At 45.1% G+C, this 26487-nt stretch overlaps 2 protein-coding genes across 6 annotated transcripts in view; both read right to left on the bottom strand.

Annotated features, from left to right (window-relative positions):
• Window positions 1–19035, bottom strand: part of slc2a4rg (SLC2A4 regulator) — a 42473-nt gene extending 23438 nt beyond the window's left edge. The window contains exons 1-2 of one of the 3 annotated variants that reach the window (XM_076028502.1): window positions 18495–19035; window positions 17052–17287 (exon numbers count right to left, since the gene is read on the bottom strand). In XM_076028502.1, coding sequence (XP_075884617.1) covers window positions 17052–17287; window positions 18495–18764 — 506 coding nt within the window. In that variant the 5' untranslated portion in view covers window positions 18765–19035. The remainder of the gene's footprint in view (window positions 1–17051; window positions 17288–18494) is intronic. The other 2 variants (XM_076028504.1, XM_076028503.1) reach the window with 2 other exon arrangements.
• Window positions 19036–19854: 819 nt separating this feature from the next.
• Window positions 19855–26487, bottom strand: part of LOC142889840 (uncharacterized) — a 36972-nt gene continuing 30339 nt past the window's right edge. For all 3 annotated transcript variants that reach the window (XM_076028500.1, XM_076028499.1, XM_076028501.1), the window contains 2 exons: window positions 26190–26324; window positions 19855–23411 (listed from right to left, as the gene is read on the bottom strand). In XM_076028500.1, coding sequence (XP_075884615.1) covers window positions 22836–23411; window positions 26190–26324 — 711 coding nt within the window. In that variant the 3' untranslated portion in view covers window positions 19855–22835. The remainder of the gene's footprint in view (window positions 23412–26189; window positions 26325–26487) is intronic.

Genomic DNA, 26487 nt, shown 5'->3' with positions numbered 1-26487 from the left:
ACCCAGCGCTAGAGTGGGCGGCCCGCTGTCGTTGGGGAGATCACCGGGTCTTCTCTCTATATTTAACAGCACAAGTCCACTCCGGTTACCAGGCCGGGAGAAGTGGCCAGGATCTGCCTGGATGTGCGCTCCAGGCTTAGATAAAAATGATGCCGCAGCTATGAATGACGTCATTATTTAGAAAACCAATCATTTAGTCTCGCCTTTCAATTAAATCACATCACGTTTGTTGATTATGAGTAAAGAAATACTGACCTAATGGGTAAACTTAATAATGAAGAGGGAAACATTTTTTTTCAAATACTAATAAAAGGCAAAATAACACATCCCAATAGCACAATCGTTGGCTTAATATTTTTGGCATTTATATATCCGACACGTGGTTATTTGTCTAACTTCTTTGACATGTCGCAAATCAAGTCTGGCTCAACCTGGTCAGAGCCCGGGTAAAACCAAGGCAAGCTGCCGTGAGAGAAAAAAAAAACAAAAAAAAAAACTTTCCCTCGATTGCCGATTAAGAGAGCCAAACATGCGGTTTTCAGTAAACACTGAAAATTGTGACGAGCTTATCACACAATCACAACAGCTACAAAAGCTCGGTGTCAGATGCAGCCCATCAGCAAAACCAGCCGGGTTCCATCCTGAGCCAAGCTTGGTAGATTTAAATCAGAATTACAAGACTTTGGTGCAAAATCTTGTGGACATTGGCAATAAATACCGACATGAACGTTGCCCCATTTACAATAAATATCTTGAATACATGTTATATAAATAGGGGAAGCCTTCATTTCTAAACATTTTTTTTTTTCTGGCAAAGTTCATTTAGTCTTTTTTTCCTTCTACGCGTGGACACAAGCTGTTTGGCAAAAATATCACTTCACCAAAATAAAACTTTTCACGATGGTCTCTCTTTCCCCACAGCCAACTAAAACCAATTAATCGCAAAGTTTCACATGTAGGTGCCCAACCTATTTCCCCTTTTCTCTTTCTTTTTCTAATCCATCTGATTCTCCCATCTCCTTTAGTGCCATGGCTTCATCTTGTTTACCGGGAACGGATGATCTGCGTCGTTCTTGGAAGAGACTGGTTTTAAAAGGTCAAGAGGGAAAAAAAAGAGGAGTGGAAGCGGCTGGAAAGAATCAGCACATTTCATTGTTTCCAGTTGGCTGAGTGCAAAAAGCTCGGCCCTCCTTGATGGCGGAATGATTGGAAATTGCAGAGTTCACACGGCCCGCCGTACGCTCGTTTCTTTGCGGCAGCCCACTGTGAATAATTATCACCCGCCACAAGTTGCTTTTCTTTCTCCGCTGCTTCGACGCACATTGTCTGGTTGTGCTGCCGCTGCTTTTTTTAAAATAAACAAACCGTGAAGCCGGTGCCACTACATACTGTTAGCTAAATAACCTTGTGTTGATCCTATCGCAGTGCAGCACGGTCACATACAGCATGCGTCAGATCGCAGGCTACCTTCATGCAAGGGTTCGTTTAATTCAATAAAGAAAAATCAAAAGATGAAGCTGTCTTTAGCCACATCAACCAAAACCACCGACTGATTCTGGTTTTCATGGTAGATTAAAAAAAAAAAAAAAAAAATCTTATCTAATGCTTGTGAAAAGCAATCAAATTGTATCTTGGCACCTCGAAGCAAACTTCATGTGTTGGCTCCTTTATTTTCTGGCCTTGCGTGTCTCAACTCCTCCTGAATCCCGGTGCAAGACCTCAATCCGTAGGACAAATAACGAAAATGACAGCAAGACTCAAAGTCCAGTGCCGATCAGACTTTGTCGACTGACTATATTTGTCTTGATCTCTCACAGAGCAGCCACAGTGCGTCAGTTTTGCCAGAAAAGCGGCGCCGCGTTCTGTTTTCCCCCGGCTGAGGACGTTTTAGGAGAGCAACGCTCTCTCGCGCCGACTCAAAAGGGACGTGAAACAAAGCGTCCCGTCTCCGGGGACTCGACTCAAAACATTTTTACAATCGTCAATCCTCCAGAGTTGACGGTTTCTTCTTGCACCTCGACACCCCGCGTGAACGCCGCTGACGGCCCTCTGCCCGCTGAGCGGGCGGACAACCGCCTCAGCCGTTGGCGGTTATAAATAAACCACCCGCGCCCCTCCCCCCTGCCAAACAAACCGTCGTCTCTCCACTTCACAACATTACGTAATGTCCTTCGCCGCTCACTGCGGGCAGATGTTCACGGCTGGCGATAAAATAAATAAATAAATAAATACGAAGATTTTTTTTAAAATTCTAACCCCCAAAATGCAACACGAGCGGACGTCCACTATCTGTAGGGCTGCAGCTCTGCCGATAAAGATGACGGACGACTTAAAAAAAAAAAAGAAAAGAAAAAAAAAATCACTCATTTGGGTAAACATGCATGTGTTGGCTTTTAAAGCCCAGAATCCCTCAGGCTCTGAAGCTCCCTGAAGAGGAAGAGGCTGTTAGACCGGGGGGGCCGCGTCTCTTCAGCGTGGGCTGTAAATGCATCGGAGATTCAGCTCCAAGACAATAAGCCCACTCTCTCCCTCTCTCTCTCTCTCTTTCTCCCTGTCTCGATCCTCGAATGCAATCTGTAGCCTCGGGGGCCGAGCGCACACAACCCGTGGCTTTGTTCTGCCACGGCAACACAACAGGGATGCGAAAAGCAACAAAAAAAAATAAGGGCCCCGGTTTGGCCCCCGTGCGGTGACCACGACTCCCTACTCCTGCCGTTAAAATGCAGGCTGTGATTTGTGGCTGATTTTCACACCTGCGCTTAACGTCTTCGGCGCGAAAACGAGAATCGCGAGTCGCTGACCGGCCGACGTCAGAGCTGAAGAGCAGAGAGGGCCCTGATGAAAGACGCGTCAACGTCTTGCGAAAAACAGCCGGTCAATGACACGTTCTGGATCGGTTCGAACCAGTCAGAGGTCAGCGCTGTGCTGCTGCTGCTGCTGCTGCTGCTGCTGCTGCTGCTGAAGATAAAAAAAAAAAAAAGAACAGCGCACAGACTTTATCTTGGCTTTGCTTCACAGTCTTTAAAAACTCTCTCTGCAAGAACGTTGACCATTTTTGCATCATCCGGTGTGTAGGTTGCCGGGCCGCGCAAGCTTTGCTGATAAATCTCTGGCAATAGACAAACCCATCGAAACAAACACGTGACATCGCATCCAAAACATATCAACTGCCCCCAGGGCAGTTGATATGTTTGATATGTTGATAAGGGGCCGGTTACACGGAGACAGATTTTTTTTTTTTGAAACCGCACCGCTCTTGAAAAAGTAACCACGTTTACACAAAGCCATATTCCAAAAGAAATCCCGTTAACAAGGATACACGATGTAGTACCTATGCCAGGCCTGGTGTGGCGCTGCAACTTTACTCCGTGAACCAGTATTCGTGTAAACAAGAGCTCACTTTACAATGTCTCACAAGTTAGTCGCACCCTTTTATGTCGTTTGCATTCCATTTATTTTATTACCTCACTTTTACGATGCACTGCAGCGTCAATCAATGGCCCTGTGTGTTGATAAATTGTCCCTTTGATTTTTATTACACGCTGGATTTTTATTACGTCCAGTGATGCTAAGAATGAGAGTGAAAACAAGAGGAAAGGTCTTCCTAAACAACTTTGAAGATCTAATTATATATAATTATTATACAGAACAACGTCGAGTCAAGACAGCTTTTTTTGTGTGCTTGTGTGCACAACTTATTCTCATATTTACACACAATGATTTTCTTGTCACACCTAGCACAGAATCCAGTGCAATGTGTGAGAATAAACCCACAATGATCAAACAACACAAATGGGATGTTTTGTTTGTTTTTTTTAGTTATACACAGACTCTACAACAGGTTTTTTGTTCAGTTGGTATAGCTCCTTTTCACCAGTCACTGACAATCTTAAATTTTATATTTTCTTTTTTCCACTGTCTTGAGTACCTGTTGAGGAGGAAAATGGCAGGGGCCTAAAATTTAGCGACCTACTAGTTACACGTTTTCCGTGAGCTGCAGTGGACCGGGCCACACAATTGCTGCTAATTTAGAAAAGAAAAACAGGGTGGCGCTGCTTGGCGGTGGTGGGGTGGGTCCCATGTAGGTAGCAAAACAGGTTGAGGATTGCAGAGTTCGCTGTATTTGCATTGGTGTCTGATTGCGAAGAGACGCGGCGACAAGGAAGTGGGGCCGGGCCAAAAACATGTCATCTCTCCCCTTACTTGTTTGAAAATGTATAAACTGCTTTGTCTTTGTGCCAACACAGCCGAGCTTCACACAAAATTTGAGTTGGTCATCACCATCATGCACCACAGAAATGCACCAGAAAAAGAACTCCCACCATCATCACTTGTAGCAGTATGATACACTAAGGGCATATTTCCACGGGCGCGCCTCGGCTTGGCTTGGTTTGTAGGCGTTTCCACTGGCGCCAACACGGTTCTAAGTGTTGCCATTTTGGTCCCTGGGCTTCCAAGCGGACTGAGCCGGGACCATAGTGGTGACGTAGACACAGAGCAGGGCACTGACTGGGTCATAGTTTTGACAAAGGACAAGTGCGAGTCTTTCACATGGATGTATGATAAGAACTGGATACCGGACTGGCAATATGGCGGCGGGCCGATTTCTCCCAGTGGCTTACTCGAGGTAGTGCAGCCAAAAAAAATCCCATGGGCATTTTTCCCCATACACCCCAATACAAACATAAACACCTTTAAAACGGCTGACAGGATGACTGTGACCTGAAATGCGATTCATAGCAAATCTTTCTATTGTAGATTTCTCAGTAATGGTCTTTTAGTCGTTATATAAAGGCCAGAAAATCACCAGAAAAGAGGTTATTCTCAGCGTGACGTCACGACATGCAGCTGTGTCTCAATAAAAAAAAAGTCCTGGTTTCGCAGCTGATGGACGCCGTACAGCAACACAGCGTCGAGAGTAATTAAAAGAAAAATTACAGAGCGACTGCCGAAGCACCAAGGACCACAACAGCACAACAGTTAGCTTAGCTAGCGGATCAGCATATAGTACCATTACCGTTTAAAGCACTGCTAAACAAAGCAGCTTTGTGTGTTATTTTTCCAGAGGAGCGGGCGTCAAAGAAACCGAGTGTCTTGTGAAATGGAGAATATGACAAGTTAAGGTGCTGGATGTCCTCGGTTTGTCCGTGTTTCTCCTTCAATCCTTCCAAGTCCTCCGTCTTTGGGGAAAGACGGTCATTTTCTACTGGCCCACCCAAAATTCAATTCAAGCCTTGGGCCACCGTCATGTAATAAGAGTTTTAACAAATCTGTCATCAACTAGTCCACTCTGTTCTCTCTTGAAAGGAAAGTCAAACACAAGTCTGGGGCAAAGTCACTTTGATACACGACTCCCGACACGCCAGAGCGAAACCAAACAAACACAAAAGGCGGAATCCTTCAAACGCTGGACGCTGATTAAAATGGCGAAGGGCCTCGAGTTGAATGGTCAGCTCGCTTGCTTGGCGCTCGCAGCGAGATTTTGTTCCTCATTCTTCACCTCCCACTCTCTCTCTCTCTCTCTCACACACTCTCTCTCTCTCTCCCCCGTCTCAAACACTCTCTGGAGAGCGGCCCTTTTTGCCATTGCAAGCCGGCGCAGGCCTTTCGCCTCGTTTCCTGCGTTGCACGAAAGCAAGCCGATGCTTTTCCCAAGCCGTTACGCTCTGCTCATTCCCATGAAGACAAAATATCTGCGGGGCAACGGCAGGCAGACAAAAGGCCCATCCAGTAAAACTAAGAGTTGAACCGAAGGCTGATAACTTTTACTAGAAAGTTGGAGCGCTCACGTGTACAACATGGGAGAAACTGAAAAAAACAAAAACAAAAAACAAAGAATGACATCAGACTTTTGAAACTAACTAACTAATGCTGGTTCCAAGAGTAAACACGTGATCTAAAACCAGAAGAATCAGTTGTGATTCCTCGCCAGTGTGATGCGCCTCTGCTAATGCTTTCACCAATGGCTTTCTGAAAATCATGATATTTTTGGGGGGATTTCTGTTTTTTGAAAACGACAATGATGGAAGGAAAATGTGGTTGCTTTTACACCTGCACTCCCAGCAAGGTAATAGCAGATAAAAAAAAAAGAAAAGGAGATTTTCACTGTTTGTTGACGTCCTCAGTGAATATTATGTATAAAAAAAGGAAAGAAATTCAAGGACAATGTTTTGATGATGTGCAGTCTTAGTTCACCAGAATTCTATGTACATATCTAAAAACTTAGTGGTGTAATTACAGTATATAAAGTGCTTGCACAGTGTTTTGGATACATGCGGCCCTTCTGATATGACCCTCTGTTTATATCCCTCATGCTTTAGCTCTTTAATACAACCAGTAGCTTGTTCAGCAAGAGAGTACAACTGTAACAGACAAAATAAACCATCCAGGGATGGAGGGGAAAAGAAACAGACGACCCAGAGAGAGCGGAGGACAAAAACAGAACGCTACTCCTCCTAGTATCAAATGACACGATATTATTGTTGGTCATCCAAGCAGATTCCTTTTTAGGCTTTCGCAGACATGTTAAGACATGAGAGCCGACTTCTGCCAAAGCGTCCGACATGCTTTCAGAATGCTGCCGCTTGGTGAGAATCTTGCTTTTTTTGTTTTTTGTTAGAAGCCTAAAACTCGGCCAACGGTCAGCTCAGAGCTTGTGCACAAACAAGAAGACAGATGGGAGAGCCTGCTGGACAGGGAGAGGGCTGCCATGGCCCCTGGAAAGACGTGCCATGTGAGACTGACGTGTTGTTTGGTGGACGATCACGCGCTGCAGCCAAGTCTCACCAGAGAAATACAGCTTTGACAACGCAGTTTCACAACGCTGACCTTTTGAAAAACCAAACGCAAAACAAAAAGTTCAACAATACCTTAGTTCTTCTTGCAAACATCTGCTATAGACCACTAAAGTGTTTTTCTTTGCTGCATAATTACATATATCTTTCTCATATATTTGATGTATGTATCTGCGGGGTAGAAATGGTGTGTCCAAACTTTTGACTGGTAGTGGAAGAAAATGTAATTCGATATGTATGTGTAATTTCTATTTTTTGTTGTTTTTTTTTAAATCTGTGTGTTTTTGAACGTGTGAGGTTGGCAAATTTCACAATGATGGGCTGATTCCGATAATTACATTACATCAACTGGGCGATCTGCTGATGGAAACCATGTGATGTGGTTAAAAGCCATTGAAGCATGTGATCAAAAGGAACCCGTGTTGTCTCCTTCAAAGATAACACACACAATGTTTGAAGCTTATAAATCAACACACAACGGTAATACTGTTAACGTCAAACGGCGGAAACAGCGACGTTTGGTAGTGTCCAAATTGTAAACGCCAACATGAAACTCTTCCCTGTTCATTTGCAACCACGAGATATGCAGAAAAGCAAACACACCCGGCCACAAATGCCACTGGGATACATTCTATCGCTAGTTCATTTAGTCAAAGTAAGAAAGCTGCCCTCATTTGGTAAGTTGAAGTGAAACCACAAACTGATACGGCTGCCCAGCGTGTATATAGAATTAATAGCAATCTCAGGACTGCCGCAGCCCTACTGAAGGAGCAGTTGACCCGCCTTTTGCCTGTTTCACTTCCCATTACCTTTTCCAATCTGACAACTTCAAAGACATGATCATATTGTAATATGCTTTTTTTTTTTTTTTTTTAAACCTTTTTTAAACCTCGCAAGTTTCAAAAGAGGAACTGGTCTTTCACTCGTTTTTCCCTTCACATATGTTGAAAAAAAATAATAATAAAAAAAACACCAAACCAATTAAATTGCACTATAGAAAACTTACGCTAGAAAGACAATCTGAATCTGGTCACAAGCAGACTCTGAAGATTTCAACTGTGATTTTGCTCGTTTTGTTTCATCTTCATCTACTGGCCTACGTTCGCGTCTTGCTACACATTTGGGCAGAAAACGGAAATGCCTTGAAACAGGACATCCAGCTTTTGATGGTTTAATGATGTTCACCATTGAAAACAATTCATATTGAAATGGCAAGATCCAATGTTCTCTGGGTTGTTTTCCCGCCTCGTCTTATTGTCCCGTATCCCTGCTAACCCTTGGACTTCCTCCTTCTCCTCACGTAGTAATTACGACGGAGAAAACAGTGTAAACACGAGCCAGTAAACACATTGTGACCACAGCGTCGGCCCCTTTGGTTAGAACTGGTCTGAGGCGGATCGGACGGCGGGCTGGCGAAAGCCGGAACGCAGCGCAACAACCGGTCACGGAGCAGCGCGGTGCCTAAAATCACAGCAAGGCAAAACCGCATGAAATATGCAAGAATCAACGGCGCTAAAGCCAAAAGAAAAACAAAAATAATCCGCCATTTCCATCCTGGAATGAAGGGGAAATAAACAAGTGCGGGAGGAAGTGCAGGCTATCTGGGAGGAGAGAGAATTACTGCATTGTGAAATCTCTTCGTATTTCCGCTGCCTGAAAAAGCTGTGAGAGCTTCTGAGGTTAAGTGGGCAGCGATTGGGGGTTTTTGCTACGCACCTGACTGGGCCGCCACGGACACTCGGAGCTTTGTGCAGTGGCCTGTCGGTGCTGGAAGCCTCCGGCCACTTACACTACCGTTCAAAAGTTTGGGGTCACCCGCTCATTTCTGCATTGAACTCCATTATACACAGCCTCATGAAATAATCTGGAATGCTCTGAGAACATTACCAGTGCATGAAAATCAGTCAGGATGTGTTGAATACATATGGGATGGCTTTGATATGATATTAGAGATGTTACAGAAGCTTTAAAATTGCTTTAAAAAAAATGTTAACATTATGGTTTGCATTTTAGACTACTTTTAGTTTGCACACTTGGAATTCTCTCAGTCACTTTTAATTAGACGTTGGAAATGGTTTTCATTCAACACTAAAAATGTTCCCTTTCTTTTTAAGCACATCTTGAATGATTTTCCGTGCACTCATAATGATCGCAGAGCATTCAAGATCATTATTTCATGAAACTGGTTAGAATGGAGTTCAATGCAGAAATGAGTCAGTGGCTCCAAACCTTTGAACGGGTAGTGTGGATTAAGAGCGGATGCTCTCTACCTCCCTCTGCTAAAAAAAAAAAAAAAAAAATGTTTTCGTTGGCCCTGATTGCTGCCGTTTCTCGACATACCGTTCACCAGAAACACCTTCTAATCTCAGTCAACCGAATCGTCTTTCATCTGAATCTCTCTCGCCGGCCTTCGTTTCATTGCCTCTGCATTCCGTGCGTTATCGCGCGGAAGCTCTCCCTTTTTTCCCCCGTGGGCTTCAGCGGCTCCAAATGAAGAAATCTTTGTCTTTATAAGTGCAGGGGTGACACTCAGACTCTCCAGCAAGCGACTGAATAAACAAACGTCGCGTCCATGTTGCGCCGCCCGCTGCAGAGACGCCGCGCGGACATGAAAGGCAGTCGGATACATAGGAAGCTCATCTGCCAAGACGCATAAATACCGCTGATGGCCTCGACAGGGAAAACACTTTGATTCATAGCGCAATATCCTGAGATGACAGGGCCGCTGCTTTTCGAGCGGTTCTGTGTGAAGTGAAACTCGCACCTCGTACGAGTGCGGAGTGACAGAGGCTCTTTAGAAATGTTAAAAGGAAGAAGAAGAAGAAGAAAAAAGACGCACAGACGCCGAAAAAAAAAAAAAGCCAACAAAAAACAAAACTTATTCGTTGATCAGCAAATCCAATGCCCTGCCCTTTGTAGACATATTCAACAGACTCAAGACTTGAGAGCCCAACGCACAGGACGGTTTCTCAGGGCTCGTGGCAAACTGGGCCCACTGGTTGCGGTAACTTGGGTGTGGCACAGCCTCTGATTTGTTGTTGTTTTTTTTTCCTTTTTTAAAGCAAAAGAGGTTTTTTTTTTTAAATTAGCTTGCCAGTATTCTGAGTGGTGTTCTTCGTGTTTTGATTTGCCCAAACCCTCACAGGCCCAGACATTTTTTTTGGCTGATGACAACGTGTAACTTAACTGTGTCAACACAAAATCAAAACTGGAACTCTTGTTTGACATCTGAGCTGAGCTGTGCAAAATTCTTTAGAGGAAAATAACTATTTCTGACAAGTCGTGTTATTTGGGTTGCAAGCTCTAATGTTCGAAAATGAGTATTAATACGTCTAATAATGGCGTTAATTATATGTAAAACTGTCAACTTGTTACTTGTTAGACTAAGTCTTGTAGCAATCTTGCGGAAACATTTGCACACACATTTGCTAAAGAGAAATTCTTGGCAGGTTGTCATGAAAACGTTCTTATTTTATTTCAGTATTTTTGGGGGGATTTTGCTGGGTGAACCCTACATTGCCATAACACTGCCCCCAACTGGTTGCTGCACTCTTGCAGAGCGTTTTAAAGGCTGGTTGCCAGACACATAAGTTCACTGGCAGTAAATGGACACGTGGAGGAAGGAGAAAAACACTTGGGAGGGCAAGACTCATAAAGGTAGAGGAGACAGTTTGAAACCACAGGTCTTTTGTCCAGTGCGCGCACTGAGACAAGCTAAGTCCAGACTTCAGCTGATTCTGCATTTCTTTTGTCTGTTCTAGGATTTGTGTTTTGTACATGCTGTCATTGAAACTGGAGATTATAGTGCCGATGAGCTCCATTGTTACCTGGTTTAGTTGACGTCATGCCTTCCTTTTTTTTATTGTTGCAGCTTGATAAAGTTTGATCATAAAAAGCTGGACATGTGCAAGCAAGCAGCTGTGAGGAAGGGGACAGCAGGGTTAAAGGCAACACAAAGCGGGAATGTTTGCATGTTTAGGATTTTCATCTTTGGAACTGACAAGCATCTGAATTAAAAAAAACAAACAGACAAACACACAAACAATATCCAGTTGTTTATGTAGGGGTGAGACTACTGCACAAGGAAATATTTGGGATATGGAGGGACAAAGTCCAGACCGCTGAAGAAGTTTTGTTCCCGCAGAGTGAATATTCGATTACACACTGAGCACCATGTTAAAGCCCAGGCAATGTAGGCTATTCTGCTCTGCAGCATGCAACACTGCAAGAAATGATCTTTCTGATTTCACCGGGTTTTCCCTCTGGGCTGAATGTCGCTGCTTTTACACAATCTGAAAAGACTAAAGTGATTTATGGATGCTGTTACAGAATCCGTGCGCACATTTTGTTTTGCATGCGGGAATATCTATAATTAAATCAAGCAGCCAAAACTAGAGCCCATGAAAACTAATTGCTTACAGATCATTATATAAGCAGTTCTTTGAAATGTTAAAAGGCCCACTCCCAAACATCAGGGACATAGATCAGCGCTATATTTGATAATTAAATGGAGAAGCACTTTACATGGTTGATTTTAAGAGTTATCCAACTGCGTTGATTAGTCCGAAAATGGAGAAATTTCCTAAATCCTCAGGGTTTGTAGAACGTATAAAGGAAAGCATTGAGAAAAGGGCGGTAACACTGGAAGGCGACCAGGCAGACTTGTTGCTGCTAGTTAGCGAGGGTCTATTGGCTCCCTATTGGTGCAAGGAAACCATTTGCACCTCACTGACTCACCGGCCGAAAGCCAACCACTACGTGCCACAGTATTTAACCAACCAGGAGTATAGTTGCACACACAGTGTCCGTTTCTTGGTTATTCTTTTGTGAAGGTGCCATCCAGGTCTGATGGATGTACCACAACTTCAGCATTCGCAACGGATGTGCTTATCTGCAGCCACTGATTGTGGGTCTAGCAACGTCTCGCTGGCCATCTTTTCAAAAGCAGCTTGGAACAGCTGCTGCTCATTTTTCTAATAAGTTAACCTCCAAGTACACAATTCCATTTAGCAGACGCTTTTATCCAATTGATGCAAGAATTTAAAGTGGAGGGGAAAACATTGTGTGCACAACTTCAAGTTTAATGTGCAGAAGGTGCTGGCATCTAGTGCCAGAAGAATAAAAGCCAGGTTTTTTTTTTCTTCACATAATGTAACCACAACCAGCCACAATTACCAATTCAAGATCAGTATCAACAATATTGTTCAACATTCAACAACATAGAATATTTGACATTGGCAGTGATGAGTTTCTACCAAGAGCTGGGTCTTAGACCCTTCTACCCCTGAGGGCAAAGAGGTGAAACCTCCCTCATACTTCCTGCCTCAGTATCCAAATCCAGGGGAGGATGTCTGCAAAAGGAATCCATGAACAATTAAAGCTAATTCAAAACGCTTTCCATTAGAGGTTGGCAAGATGGATGAGGATGACGTCAGTGGCGACATCCGAACAATTCAGAAGCTGCGTTAAGATTATTTTAGATTATCCTGCAGTGAACAGTGAAATGCAAAATGGTGACTTTGCTCCACGTTATAGCTTGCGTTTTATTCAGTGATTAGTCTCTGACTCACTCTTGGCTTGTTCACACTTTGTCAGTTAAGAAGGACTGCGGAACAAACATCAAACAAATGTTCTCTGGATGCTGAATATGTTTATCACAACTGCTCACAGACACCCAGGACGAACATGTGACGAACGAACACATGGATTAACAGACTGACATTGTTTTGTGTGAAAGCACAGAATAATCATTCCTGGCCAAGTGTTTTCATGTCCACTGGATCTGAGTGGGATTTAGATGATTGTCCATTAGGCCGAAAAGTTCAGCGAACAGGACACACAAATGTCTAGAACATGTAAAAGACATGAAAACCTCAACCTTGGATTTTGTGTAAACTTGGCTGCTTGCAAAACTGCAATTTCCCCATGTGGGACGAATAAAGGGGTATCTTATCTTATCTTATCTTATCTTAGAAAAGAGACGACATCCTACAAAATGATTGTGGCAGTTCAGGCAAAGACCACAGAGGTCTTTTCACATGTAATTATTTCTCACAAAGAGTGAGCAAATATGTAAGGTAACAGTTAAGACAGCCAAACTGATTGAACTCAGTATAAAAAGAAGAAAACGTATCGTTCCGGCCAGTGATTAGTGCAATTTACATTACATTTGTATTCAATTTTTTCAGTACTGCTGCCTACACAGGCCACTCGAAGCCGCCCTGACTTGGTTTAAAAATGGATATTACTTTTCTCAACATTTCACAGTGAAGAAACTCATAAATGACTCAACAGAGGACGGAGGAGATGGTCTGACGTCGCCGCCCGCAAAACCTTGAGGGCGACTCCTGCAACTGTGACTGTGTTGCCGTGCGAATTGAGGAATCGCTGTGGGAAGGATCTGATGAAAAATGAGAAGAGGCCGGGAGACAGAGGTGAAAGCCAGCGAGCAGCTGCTGGCAGGACTGAGAACTGGGGGGGAAGAGGGACGGCAGGGAAAAAGCAGTGGCCTGTGGCATCTCCGACTGCTCCTTCGGCGGAACGGAGGCTCTTATGTAACGCTCTATCAGTGTGGGTGAGCAAGCGATGAACTATTTTACTGCAGCGTGCCAGAGCTGCACACAAGAGCTTTTTTTTCTCTCTCTCCCCCCCCCACCCCCCTTGATGAGTTTCTTTCTCCCCGCCTGAGGGCCCCTGCTGGATGGCAGATGTATTTATTAATAGCTAAAAACGCATTAAAACGTCTGAAACACAACGAGAATCGAGGTGAAAAAAAGAAAAGAAGAAAAGAAACGACAACTAACATTTGAAACATTTCTAAACGCGTTCCCTCGTAGGTTAACGAACATCCGCCGGCGAACCGGACAGCAGAGAAACATTCCTTCGAGCCTCTTCTCCCCCTCACTCACAAAAGTCGATGTCGGCCTCTTGTGTTCATCGCATAACACGGGATGATTTATGTCCCACAAGGCCTTGCACACCAAACAAAGTCACGGTCGCACAATGTGTGTTTAAAACGTCGGTCACGCCGTCCTCCGGAGACGCAATTGAGGGTTAAAATGCTTTAGCGGTGGCAGGAGAGCAACACCCTGAAAATACAGATGTGAAAAAAAAAAAAAAACATCAGCTCGCCCCTGCACTGAATGACGAGACGGTGCAGCTGCAGCGAAAGAGGAGAAGACGTCGAGCTACGAGCTTCTGTGCTTTACCACCAGAGGCTTTTGTCTTTTTTTTTTTTGTTTTGTTTAACGCAACTCATAACCCAGATCTTCAGGCTGAGCCAGAGGACGCGCCAGATGCCTGCTCACATCCTGAAATGACCCTCCCCGCTCACATGACTCCATTCATTCAGCCCGACCTTTCACCCCCAACCCGTGTCGACGCATGAGCTTTAACTGCTCGCGGCCCGGAAAGGAGAGGTGGGGGGAAAAAGAAAAAGAAAAAGAAAAAAAGGGGGGCTGACGCTGCAAAAAAAAAAGTCAGCAGGGAACGAGAGCATTTGGGGCGTATGGGCTCTTTCTCAAGGTGGAAATTTATAATCTGCAATGAAATAAATGGAATCAAGTGGCCAGGAAGACTCGGACTGCGGGGGTTTGTTACGCATGTCAGTTGCCTGGATGTGGGTTGGGCATCTCAGACTAGGGTGGGTGGGGGTGGATGCTCCTCTGACTCTGACCTTCAGCAACCGCCTGTAATGTCTCCTTAGGGATAAGAGGGTTTGTGATGGGCTGTTTTTTTCCCCTCCATCTGAAGAGGTCGTTGGCTCAGTTGTATCCTGTCTGCCTGCCCGCCCCGCCGAAGAGAAAAGCTGGACGCTGTTTACACGTTAAAAGTCATGTTTTACCCTTTTGACCTTCCAGAAAATCTGCAGTTGGACACTTTTGCTGGCTGTTGTGTCACTTTTATACAAAAGCAGTGAGCAAGCACCTGAGCAAGGGCAGATAAGAGAGAGGAGCTTTTCCTTTCTTTTTTTTCTCTCCACCAAAATACAACGATCCCCTCCCTCTCCGGATTGGTCAGTCCGTATGTGTTTTTTTTTTTTTCTTTCGTCCATTCAAACTGGCCTTTGTTCCGTTATCAGTGAGGCAGGTCCCAGGCTGAGGAGTATTGACATGCCAAACGAGCTCTGTTTTAGGGCGTGGGTGACTCAATCAGACCGGCAGCGGGGAGAGACACACAGAGGACTGCGCAGTTTTTCAATATGCCGACGTGAGCGCGACCGCATCTGCACCTTCTCTTCGCACTTCCCGGATCCTTGCCCAGGCTTGTCTGAAGGGTTGTGACCTAATTTGCAGCGCTCCTTAAACTAAACAGACGAGGTATTAACGCCGCGAGTTGTGTGCAAGCGACCGTACGCCAGCTGATACGATAGTTAATGCGCAACAAACAGAGGTGAGCCGAAGGATTGGATCTCGGCTCTGTTCAAACACATTTAATCCCGACGCACAATGGTCGTATTAAGCCGAGCTGTTGGGAAGCAAATGGAAAGTAAAGGTTTTGTTGCTGTAGCGAATGCACAATGGCTCACGCCCACGCGTCAACAGATGTGCAGACACATAGAAAGATTGTCAAGCTCAAACTTGCTACTATGACCATTAGGTGGAGGAGCAGAGCTGCCGGTGCAACTGCGGTGCAGACTGCGTGCAAGTGAAGTCCAACTGCACTCCACTTCAAAACGAGTAACAGTTGGTTCCCATGTTATTATTCACTTTATGATTAATAGTGGATGTGCATTTACCTGTTTGACACTTAAACTGACAGCCATAATAACCTGAGGACTAATGAACGGACAGCGATTAAAGAGCACTCAAAACCATTTACTATCGTTGGCCTCAAAATAAATACATTTGAGGAGGTCGCGGGCGTGGACCTGATCTGAAAGGTCAATGGAACAACAAAGAGGCCTGACGAGCATGACCATCACACTGTTATATAATGTTATGCAACCTCTTTTAGCAGCTGGATAATGTCAGCGCAGAGTTAGTTAATTTGTGGCAGTGTGAGAAAGCTCTCAACGTGCTGTGGATGAAAGCTGCCAAAAGGACCCGAGTGGGAAGGCTGCACCGTATCTGGCATTTGGCATAAACAAACACAAACACACACACACTCAGACACACTCGAGGACCAAGAGCAGCCGCACTCTGGTTTGAAAGCACGTAGGTCTTGCGTGCTCCCTAGAGACATACATACATGACTGGTGGCACGTGACGTTGACAAGATGAGAGGGGGGCGGGAACATGCATGGAAACAACAAGCAAGATTTTCACATCTGGAACCTGATTTGCTGAAAAAAATATTTTTTTAAATGCTTTTGTATGTAATTACAAAAAAAGAAGCCATTTTAAGGGTGTGCTAAACTGCCATCAGGTGCGTTGTACCATGGTCAATGCAAAGTCTTAAAACAGACACTTATCACTTGCAGTGCAAAACAACGCAAAGAGCGCCGGGAGACCAACACATTTTCCGAGTCCTCCTTCCTGTTACATAATTCCTTATCTGTTTGCTCGCCTTGCCCATGGATGTTTTGGGGTTTTTTTTTTCTCCCTGTCAAATAGTCAATAGTATGTTAGAGGATGGATTGTTTCAAGGACTACGTCAGATAATATTCACCAGTGTGAACGATTGGAATCAAAACCGCACATGTATCATGAAGACAGCCTGGCACTCACACGGAACAAATCCCATTTCCCTGCCAGACGCAGTGAGCGCATAAGACAAACATTTCATAAAACATCTCATTATAATATGATGAAGCCACCGACACTCACTTTTTATTTATTTATTTATTTTCGAATCTACAGCTCTCTTAACTAGTTTCCCCCCGCAACACACAATCTCACTCTTTCCAACTTTCTCATCCATTTCAGTAATTGGGCAATCCAAAAACCTCCTCTCCAGCGCTGACTCTCCTAGGGCATATTTCGAAACTGCTCTTGATGAAACACCAAACATGTGGTCAGTTAACCAGCACACCCACACACCATTCATGCTCAAACAACTACAGAGTTGTAGCCTGAGGGTGAATTCCACTTCTAGTTTAGTTTTAGTTTTGTTTGTTTTTTAAAGAGAGAGGTTCAGAACTATAAAGCTGATCATTATTATTTTTTATTTTTTTTTATTTATTATTATTTTATTTTGTCAGTTAAGCCCCTGTAATGTACCAAGAAGAATGAAAGTAAATGTCTGGGCTATGAAAAGTAAAACGGTAGTGCAGGGGAGACTTTCCTTTTGAGGAGTGAATATCACAAGTCACTCTACCTGTTTCTGGGCACAGGGATGTGGGAGGAGGGAACGGGCTGTCTCTCTGTCTGTGGTACGCTCCGCCCATGTGCTGCCCTGAGGTTGTTGGTCAGCTCTGCCTGGTTTCCTGGGTTCCTTATGTCCAAGTGCATTAAGCCGCCCGGCAACTGTCCATTAATTCCCGGGCAGTGAGTGGGACTGGCCCTCTTCAGGATCCCAGTCAGAGCTGCATCTTTTTGGTCCCTGTGGCCATTCTGGAAAAGTTAGCAGTGATACGCTGTGTATAAACAGTTTCTCTACAATGGCATTCAGATTGCTTTTTGCACTGTTTTGTTATATAGAATTTATATTTCATCATTGCCGCAATACAAAACACGTGCCTTCGTTCTAATCAATGTAATGGTGAAAGTCAATTAGGATCAACACAACATAAAGGTTCAAAAGAATGCACATTTTCACCTGTAAATATAGCATGCTCACACAATTAATAATAAAAAAAAAAGAATGAACACATTTCCTGAAAACAGCGTATTTACCCCTGTTTGCAGCCTCCTGCAAGAACACTCAACACACTTTTAACTTAATGACTCAACCTCATGCCTTGCACCTTCCACATGTTTACAGAGGCCAGAAACGAGGCGTCACAGTGCCCAAAAGACACACTAGGCTAGAAGTGACGTCACCTTGAAATAGGTATACATCCCTTTATGACATCACAAAGGGCTTATTTTTAGATCTACATATTGTTAGCATACATTTTTTTGAAAGGCTCTTCATATTTTAGAACAATAGTAGATTGTTCTTAAATCTGCAATGTCAGAAAACAGCAAAACCCGGCAGGATATTGAACTTTTAAATAGTAATGCGATACGAAATACCCGTTATATGTCGCCACGGTTGCGCAAATACACACCAGTGAGCTTTATTAAAAAATTGTGGTGCGAACAAAACACACCACAGGTTGGGAAACTACCCACCGGCCCCAACTACACGGAGTAGTTGAGCGGCGTGTTCAAACGCCGGGCCGAGCTGTGCAGCCAGGAAGCCACCGCCATAACTCCACCCCGCGAGCGGTGGGGGAGGGGTGCCGGTTACAAGTCCCTGCCCCGCTTTTCGGTAAACTTTGCACATAAAATGAGCCGCCATTTAAAGTGATTTCGATACTACGCAATTACTGTGCGGCCGGGCGGTTGACTGTATTTCTGAAATATGCCGCCGCGCAACCGGAGTGGCCGACACACACGCCGCCTCGACAGTTTTGGTCGTTTATGGCTTTCCATGTTTGAATAATTAGAACCGCTGAAATACGATCACGTTGCTGCGAGAGCTGTCAGCGCCATCGTTTGCGGCTTCGCACAGGGTTCACGTCACACTGTGGGATAACTACCTGGGTTTTTTTTTTATTTTTTTTTTTTAAACCGGCTCAGTCACGTAGACAGACGGGGGAGGGGGGGCACTTACTTTTTCCGTGTCGTGCAATAGTCGACCGCCGGCTGAAGGTCCGCTGCCTTTCGGAGATGTCCTGACGCCTTTGACCTCCGCTGGCGAGCCCACGTCCGGCGAGAATTTGCAACAAACGGGCCCGTTCGTGTGCGCCGAAAAATAACCCCGTCCGTCCAGGGTTGAGACCCGGGCGTCGCGGAGCACCGAACGGCCTGGCCGGCAGTTGAAATCCGCGACTCCGAGCCTCGGCCCCGCCGACGACTTCTCCAAAATATACTTGGAATCCATATTTTTTTTTTCTTTTTTTTTTTTTTTTAGACAGGGCGAGCGGCGACTAAAGAAAGAAAACCGGCTTTCTGTCGATTATAGTGCAACCTGCTGGGAATCGATACATTTATCCAAGATTGTCGAGAGTCGTTAAAAAAGTGTTGTTTTTTTTCGTGACTGCTTTGCTAATTCTACGTGAAGAGTCTCATGACGCCGTCGCCGCCGCCGCTGCCCCGGCTATCCAAAAAGCCGCCCGGTTAGGAGGATAAAAGATTGTTTTGCCTCTTTCCTCCAAAAGAATGCCACGCCCCCTCCGCTGCGCTCCCATTGGCCGAGCGCGTACATAAACATTACAGTCTGGCACGCGTCCACGGCGAGGCGCCCCCTGATTGGTTGTTTTCTACACCGTGTCAATCACCTTTTTCTTTTTTTTTTTCTAAAAGCGAAGTAATGTGGGCGGAAGAGGGGGACAAGAGGAGGAGGCGTGTCCTGCAGTTACCGGCCGGTGTCTGCTGATGACGAGGAGGAGCACTGCGAGGCGAGCTCATGGTGGAGAGAGAGAGAGAGAGAGAGAGAGAGAGAGAACGAGCACCCACGTTCTGCCGTAAACTGCGCACTTTTTTCACTTTGCTCGGTTTTTCTTGTTCCCGGGTTGTTGTTTTTATTTTTCAAAAAGACCCTGTAGTTTATTCTGCAAAGGACATTTTCAGTTGGCGACAACAGCAAAAAATAAAAGAAATAATAGACGGTGAAGTAAATATTGTCTTTATATTTCGATTTTTATGTTGTTGTTTTTTTTAGTAATCTATTTTTTTCGTCAAATTTTTAATGAACAAAAATGTTCTTGTACAAGTCTGAGGACTGTTAATAAACATAAACCCTCATTGGGTTATGTTTATGATATATGCTGGTGTTGAAAAGTATTACATTTTTCCCTTCATCTAAAGGTTTCTTTATTTACCCTCCCCAAAAAGTCCTGAAAAAACTCCTTTGGTATATTAGTTAATTTAACAAGGTCATTTCACATTTTCATCCAAGGCTGAACCTCTTCAAATGACACTGCAATATTGCTGGGCTAGCATAAAATAAGACTACTGGCATGAGACAAACACACGTTATAATGTGCCACTTTATTAGAAAAGTAAAAACTCACTTTAATATTTTATGAAGGTTAATATAAAACATTACAATCTTTTGCATATCTGCACTGTCACACTATATTCCATGTTTTGTTTTTTTCTTCCTTTAACTAAACCCTGTGCTTTGAGAATGTATAAGATTGGCTACAGCTGTCACAGCAGTATTGGCCCATAATTATATCTGAAGACAATTAACAAACAGCATCTGCATCATGGAAAGCATGAGACATCTTGCATCCACAAAGTACAATGTGTCTGTGATAACCATCTCTTTTTTTTTTTTTCAACAAATATACTGTATACTGCATGTTACATCGAAACAACATCAGAACAGCAACAGCGTATTTTACACATTTACATAATACCGTATTTGCTTGTGCGGTGAACATCCGTCTCAATCGGCGTGTAACAGTGTGCGACAAAATATACCAGGTCAGTGCTCTTTCTCAGGATAAAGGAAATGTGATGCCCGAGTGACATCCAGAGAAAAAGGGATTAGGTGTGATAGCGATTTCCAGCCAGCATTGTCTAAGGGAAGCCTCAGCAGAGCACGATAAGCACCTCAGCTGTTAGACATTTCTCATACCGGCCAGCAGTTCAGCCGTTGGTGCATTGTTGATATCAGACGGGGCTTGACCTGACCCGGGGCCAGCGCTCCCACCCCCCGAAGCTGCCCCACCCCTACTCCACACTCACCCTCTAAAGTGGATACTGAAGGCCCCTCCTGTGCAAGGGAAGCGGTGAAGGAAAGGAAAGTGGGGTCTTTGTCGTTTATAAGTGGAGGAACACAGCTGAGGGTGGGAGTTGATGCAAGTGCGGACCAAAGAAAAGCGTAACTTCTCCACCCAACTGCACATTGCTCTGCGCTGCAGCGAGCGCAAACCCCACGGCCAAAAAAAAAAACATATCGATGGAAGGACAGTCTTTTTATGGCCCTGTGTTTGTTTACGGTAATCTTTATCCAGATTTTCACTCGCTGTGCTTCGACCCCCTCTTAAAAATGTCTATTGCTCTTTGTGGGAGCGTAAACAATGCCCAGTTTTAAACTACATTGGCCAAGCTGAGACCTAAGAAACACTTGTCGCTGTTTTGCATCACATGAAAGTACAACAGAAAAGTTTAACAAACAAGAGATCAATAAGTACCACGATATTTCTTTCTTCTTCTTCTTCTTTTTTTTTTTTTTTTTAAATCTCCATATATTAAAGCATGCAATTTTCGATCAAGCAGGAAAAAATTGCACCAACAACATAAACATATCGTTTTCATGGCAGTGGCATGAGCTATTCATCCAATGGTATTTTCAGTAGGCAAGGAAAAAAAAATAAACAGTGCATTAAAATACAGAGTGCATTTGTTTATACTTTCTGACACAGTATAGTAAATCTGTTAGACCTCTCGTAACAAATCCGCTCTTTGCGTAGCTCTCTCAGCAGGACAACTATTCTAATGCACCTTTCATCCCTTAGCCTGTGAAGCACTTTTTCCCCTCTTCACCCCCGTCCTTCTATTAAGCCTCTTATGCTTTCTTTCTATCCTCTCTTTACCTCATAATGTTCCTTAAAGCTACAAAAGATGGGCACTAAATGTCATGGAATAGAATCCAGTGAAGATGATTGTGGGCAAAGGGTGAGGAGCAACAAAGGAACTGGTGTTGCGAGAGACACTCATTTGCGGCTTTCATGCCCAGCCATTTCTTTTCTCCATGGATTCAAACCCACTTGCTATTTCAGTCAAGACAAATCGAGTGAACTTTCTGACTTGATCTGAAATCCAAGCATGATTCGAAACACCTTTACAGCATGCTAAAGCTCAGTTATGTGCACCACCTCTCCTGGAGTTCAGTGCAAATAACATTTGGATTATTTTAGAAACTCTTTCACTTCCTCATATTTAAAATATTCTTCTCTTATTCATTACATCCATGTGTATTTAAAGCGATACAGTGAAGGTCTTGCATTGTGAAATGCAACTCATATCACATCAGGAAGGATTCTTGCACAACCCTGCTGATTTCCCTGACCGGATCACTCAACTTGACCGTTCCAAGTATGTGTGTGTTTATTAGTTTGTGTGTTTGTTTTTTTTTTTTTTTTTTTAAATCTTTTTCTTTTTTTTTTGCAGAAGGGGAGGGTGTTGGATAATCATGCCTGTGGTTAAGTGTGGTGCTTTATAACCTTATAAATCTATATGACATGTACATGGCCGATAACCCAAATCAAACATGGCTTTTAACAATGAATACAGGTTCAAGGCTGTGATAACTACAGGTTGGTTTGGAACACGCTGATTGTAAATTTGAAAATAACAGGTGACTGCACGGTGACTTACTTCCGTGGTTAAGCAGACTTGCAAGGCAACAGGCCAGGGTGCACAAAGAACCTGTTTTAAATGTTTGCGTAGGTGAGTTAAGCCGCACAAATCTCTCTTCTGACATCCATCTGCTTATATTACATAAGTCCCCACAGTATAGGGTGCGCGCGTGTATGTGCATGAGTGTTTGTGTGCTTGCTACTAATGCTTGTTTTCAGGTTTGTGTTTGCACTATGCATGGTAGTTTGTGTGTCACACCACAGAGTCTCAAAGTGTACATAGAAAAATAAAAAAATATCATGACGCACAAACCGGTATGTTTGGTCAATGATTGACTGACACATTAGGCTGAACATGTAGAAGTACTCCAGTTTTTTTTCTTTTCTTTTTCTGTTAAAACAAATATTTGGTCCATATTTGGGCTGGACTAGGCGTTGGCTGGTTCTGAAATACAGACCAATCAAAGGAACACTAAACCTGAATTAAGACCCTGTTTGTACCTGATGTCATCATAGAATGAATCGTCATGTTGTTTTGTCTTTAGGGAGGGCCTTGAATCTATGTACAGCAATCGACTGGCCGGTGAACAAGTGGGTCCCTTTGTTGACTCTGTACCAGAGGGTCCTGGGCCCTGAGTCAGCTACAGGCCAGTGACGTACATCTCCATTCCATCATTGAAGGTGAAGATGGTGGTGGTGCTGGAGCTGCTGGCTCCCTGTTTCACATCACTGATGGTCTCGTAGAAGTTTTCCCCACCTGGCAGGCCTCTGACAGGCATCGCTGGGGGACCTGAGACCTGGGGCGCCGCTGGCGCCGCTGGTGCCGCTGGTGCCGCTGGTGCCGCCTGCTGCTGCTGCTGCTGCTGCTGCTGCGGCGGCTGCTGCTGCGGCTGCGGCACCTGCTTCTTCCTCTTCAGAGTGGCGCTGCCTCCGGCCGTGTTGTTATTGGTTCCCCCCTGCTCACGTTTCCTGTGGGAGTCGATAGTCGCATACGCAGGGTCAGCCTCGGCCACGGCGCAGGTAGACCAGGACCGGTCTCCTACCGGCTCGTAGCAGGGCTCTTCCTGGGAGCGCGCCGGGCCCTGGACTCCTCGACCGCGGCCCCGGGCCCCGGCATTTCTCTCTCCGCCAAAGGAGCGCGGAAGGGTTTTGGAGCCGTTGTTTTCCATGGGTTTCTTCTTCTGTGTTTTGCACACGATGGAGTATGTGTCTGCAATCTGAGGGGGCACACAAAGGAGGAGGAGGAGGGCAAAGTTTGGGGTCAGGTGATGAGGGGGAAGTGCACTAAAAGTCTTTGTGAAACAAAATGAAACTCGGGCTCACTCACAAACCTTCATAAAAATTTCTAAAACTAAGCGTGGACTACAAAGTGGACAGTCACCATATCAGGTTTCCTGATTCAGCCACAAGTCCACGAGCACTTCCCATACATTTTTTCTTCTTGCACTTGCCTCCATGCAAGGCCAGACATGACATACAGTGCGGCGAACATGAGAGCAAACACACAATGACGCTAATTCAGCGCCGGCAAAATGAATGTGCGGGATGGAATTGCGTGGGTGTGTGCGCGCGGTGGTTTGCACATGTGTTGACAGAGCTGGCTCTGTGCTGTAACCTGACCTATTTTTATGGCTTAGGTGACTGAGTAAACTGTGTTATCAGTCTGTTGAGGTCTAGCTGGAGAGGCGGCCTTAAGTCCACAGTGGACGAACCTGTTAAAATTTCACCACAAACGGCTGTGGCAGCTGAACAGCGGGGGGGCAGTCCGTGTATCAGTGTGTCTGGATCGCAACAAACTCGCCAATAGCGGAAACAAAACCGCTGCCTTTTCTATATTTATATTACAGATTATGCCCCAACTTGTTCTCTTTTTTTTTACTTTGAGGAGTTTATGCCTTTTTTTTTTTTTCAAAATAAAAATATGCTTCATTTTGGGCTCTGTGTGCTATTTTATTTTATTGACTCTTTTTTTTTTATTATTATGTAAGACTCGCAGCCCAGAGTCGTGTCTGAAGGTTATTGGGGAATTCAGATACCAACACTGTGACCTTTGGCATTTCTGTGCCAAAATTCCACAAGTGGAACACAACAGCAGAGGACTGTGGGACGTGGTAATGTTTACCGTGCGGGCTTACACCCTGACCGGCAGCTCTGCTCTGCTGGCCCTGAGAAACACTGGCTATGCAAACTCTTCCTCTCTCCCACACACACACACACACACACACACACACACACAAGGCCGTTCCAGCAGTGGCACTGAATGGCCTTGTTTTTGTTCGGTTCTGAATAACAAAAAAAGCGAAACCCGAGCACATGCATAATGGTGCCGCACTCATCTTAGCCTTAACTTTCATGGTTCCCTTTTGTTGTACTTTTTCTATCGTCAAACACACAGTTACAGCACAACTAAGAGACGCACACAAACTGTGAGCCTCTCCGTCTGTGTCCCTGGAAGACCAGAAATAACAAAAAAAAAAAAAAGCTTGCCCCCACAGAGCACCAGTGTGACCTTTGTGGATAAACAAAGTACCCCGGCGTATGCTACTAGTGTACGCACACAATTCGCCCAATGTGTGTGTGTGTGTGTGTGTGTAGTTGCAAGTGTGCATCTGTGCGCGCAGTTCATCTGCAGCTCTGTGCAACAGAGGAAGGAAGTCACAAGATGATGGGGATTTCAAAACTGGGCTGCAGCTGTTGAGGAAGCCCGTGCATTGTATGTTTTTCTCTTCTCGCCTCTCCCACTCCTCTCTGCCGAGCCGCTCAAAAACTCAACAAGCCAAAATGAACTTCGGCAAACAGATTATCGACGGGGAACCTAAAAATATATACGACCGATGTGCCAGTATAGAGCCGACCTTTGCAAACAGCAGATCTGGCACATGGATCCAAATGGCGCACTGGCAACAGACAGCCGTCTGGCCAGACACGCTCTGCGCAACGTGATTGGTCGGCCGAGGCAGCGCCTCCTCAGAGCCTCGGAGGGAGTGGAGCCGTCGCAGAGAGTGCCAGAAGAAAGGAGGGGATTGAGGTGGGAGTGGAAACTCAACTCCTTTTGACGGCTGCAACTGACAAACTCCAGAAAGTGCATACGTGGGCAAGTTAGGGCAAAGTAACTCACAAGTTCAAAAAAAAGAAAAAAAAAAAAAAAAAGAAGGAAAAAAAGAAAAACACGGCAAGAGAGATCGAAAACAGGAATTAAAAAAAAAGAAAAGCTGGAAAGTTTGAAAGTGAGAGGAATGCAGCAATCAGTCAAGGACAGCAACCCTGCGTACCGGGCTGATTTGCAGAGGAGGAGTTTAACACCAGAGACTTAACCCCTTAATCTCCACATACAGCAGACTGACTCAATAGTGGGCTGGGAATAGAGAGGGAAGTGGGGGGTGGAGCCGCTGTGAGTGGAGGCACATGTGGCCGGGCACGTGGTGTACACATATACATACATATATGCATACATATATAGGTCGGTTGGTTTGCCGACCGAAGGTCAGTCGGAGGTTGTTACACGCGGTCTCCTTCTAACCTCAGGAGAGAAAATATATTTTAATTCATGCGCAGCGACGCCGGGGCTATTTAGCCGCAGACGACGGCTGACGCGAGGGTCCATCTGGTGGGCTGCGCGCTTGGGACAGATAGATGAGTTGGGGGCACGGCGACTGAGGTCAGAGTTCACGCAGGGGGTTGGGCTTGCTGGCTCCATGTAACGCAAACCAACCGGCTGTAAGAAGAAACCTCTGCATGACAGGCGGGTCACAGTGCAGCAGTGTTATGACGGCGTGCCCCAATCAAATCGGAGCCCCCCCCCCCCCCCCCCCGATGAGTAAACACAGCGGTCACAAATCAGAGGGGCTGTCCGTCAGTCGGCCCGCATGGAGGTTCCGCTCGGCTCGCCTGAAGCAGTCCCGCTGTGGCACGTCCACCCCCACTCTCTCTCTCTCTCTCTCTCTCTTTCACACACACACACACACACACACACACACACACACACACACACTCACCTCCTTTGCAGTTGGGGGTGTTGGGTGCCCCTGTCCGTTCTCTCCACGGAGTGGAGGTGGGTGCAAGGTGATGATGTCATCTTCTTCCGGAGGCTTCCAGATATACTGCTCCCCATTGCCAATGAAAACGGCCTCCTGGTAAACAAAATTGATTGAGGGTGCTCAGCCAGGAGTTGCAAAAAACCGAGGCAAAGGTCAGTCAGTCGCACACTTTTACTTGTTTTGGGTTTTTTTCTCAGTCTGTTCGGGGGGGTTTGGTTTTGAACTTGCGAGGCCGTGAGCGCGCCTGGTTTGTACT

The sequence above is a fragment of the Nelusetta ayraudi genome, unplaced genomic scaffold, assembly GCF_046127955.1.
Source record: "Nelusetta ayraudi isolate G7.1 ecotype Tasmania unplaced genomic scaffold, CSIRO-AGI_Nayr_v1 ptg000024l, whole genome shotgun sequence".
Classification (NCBI taxonomy): domain Eukaryota; kingdom Metazoa; phylum Chordata; class Actinopteri; order Tetraodontiformes; family Monacanthidae; genus Nelusetta; species Nelusetta ayraudi.
This window is presented reverse-complemented; position numbering and strand designations above follow the sequence as displayed.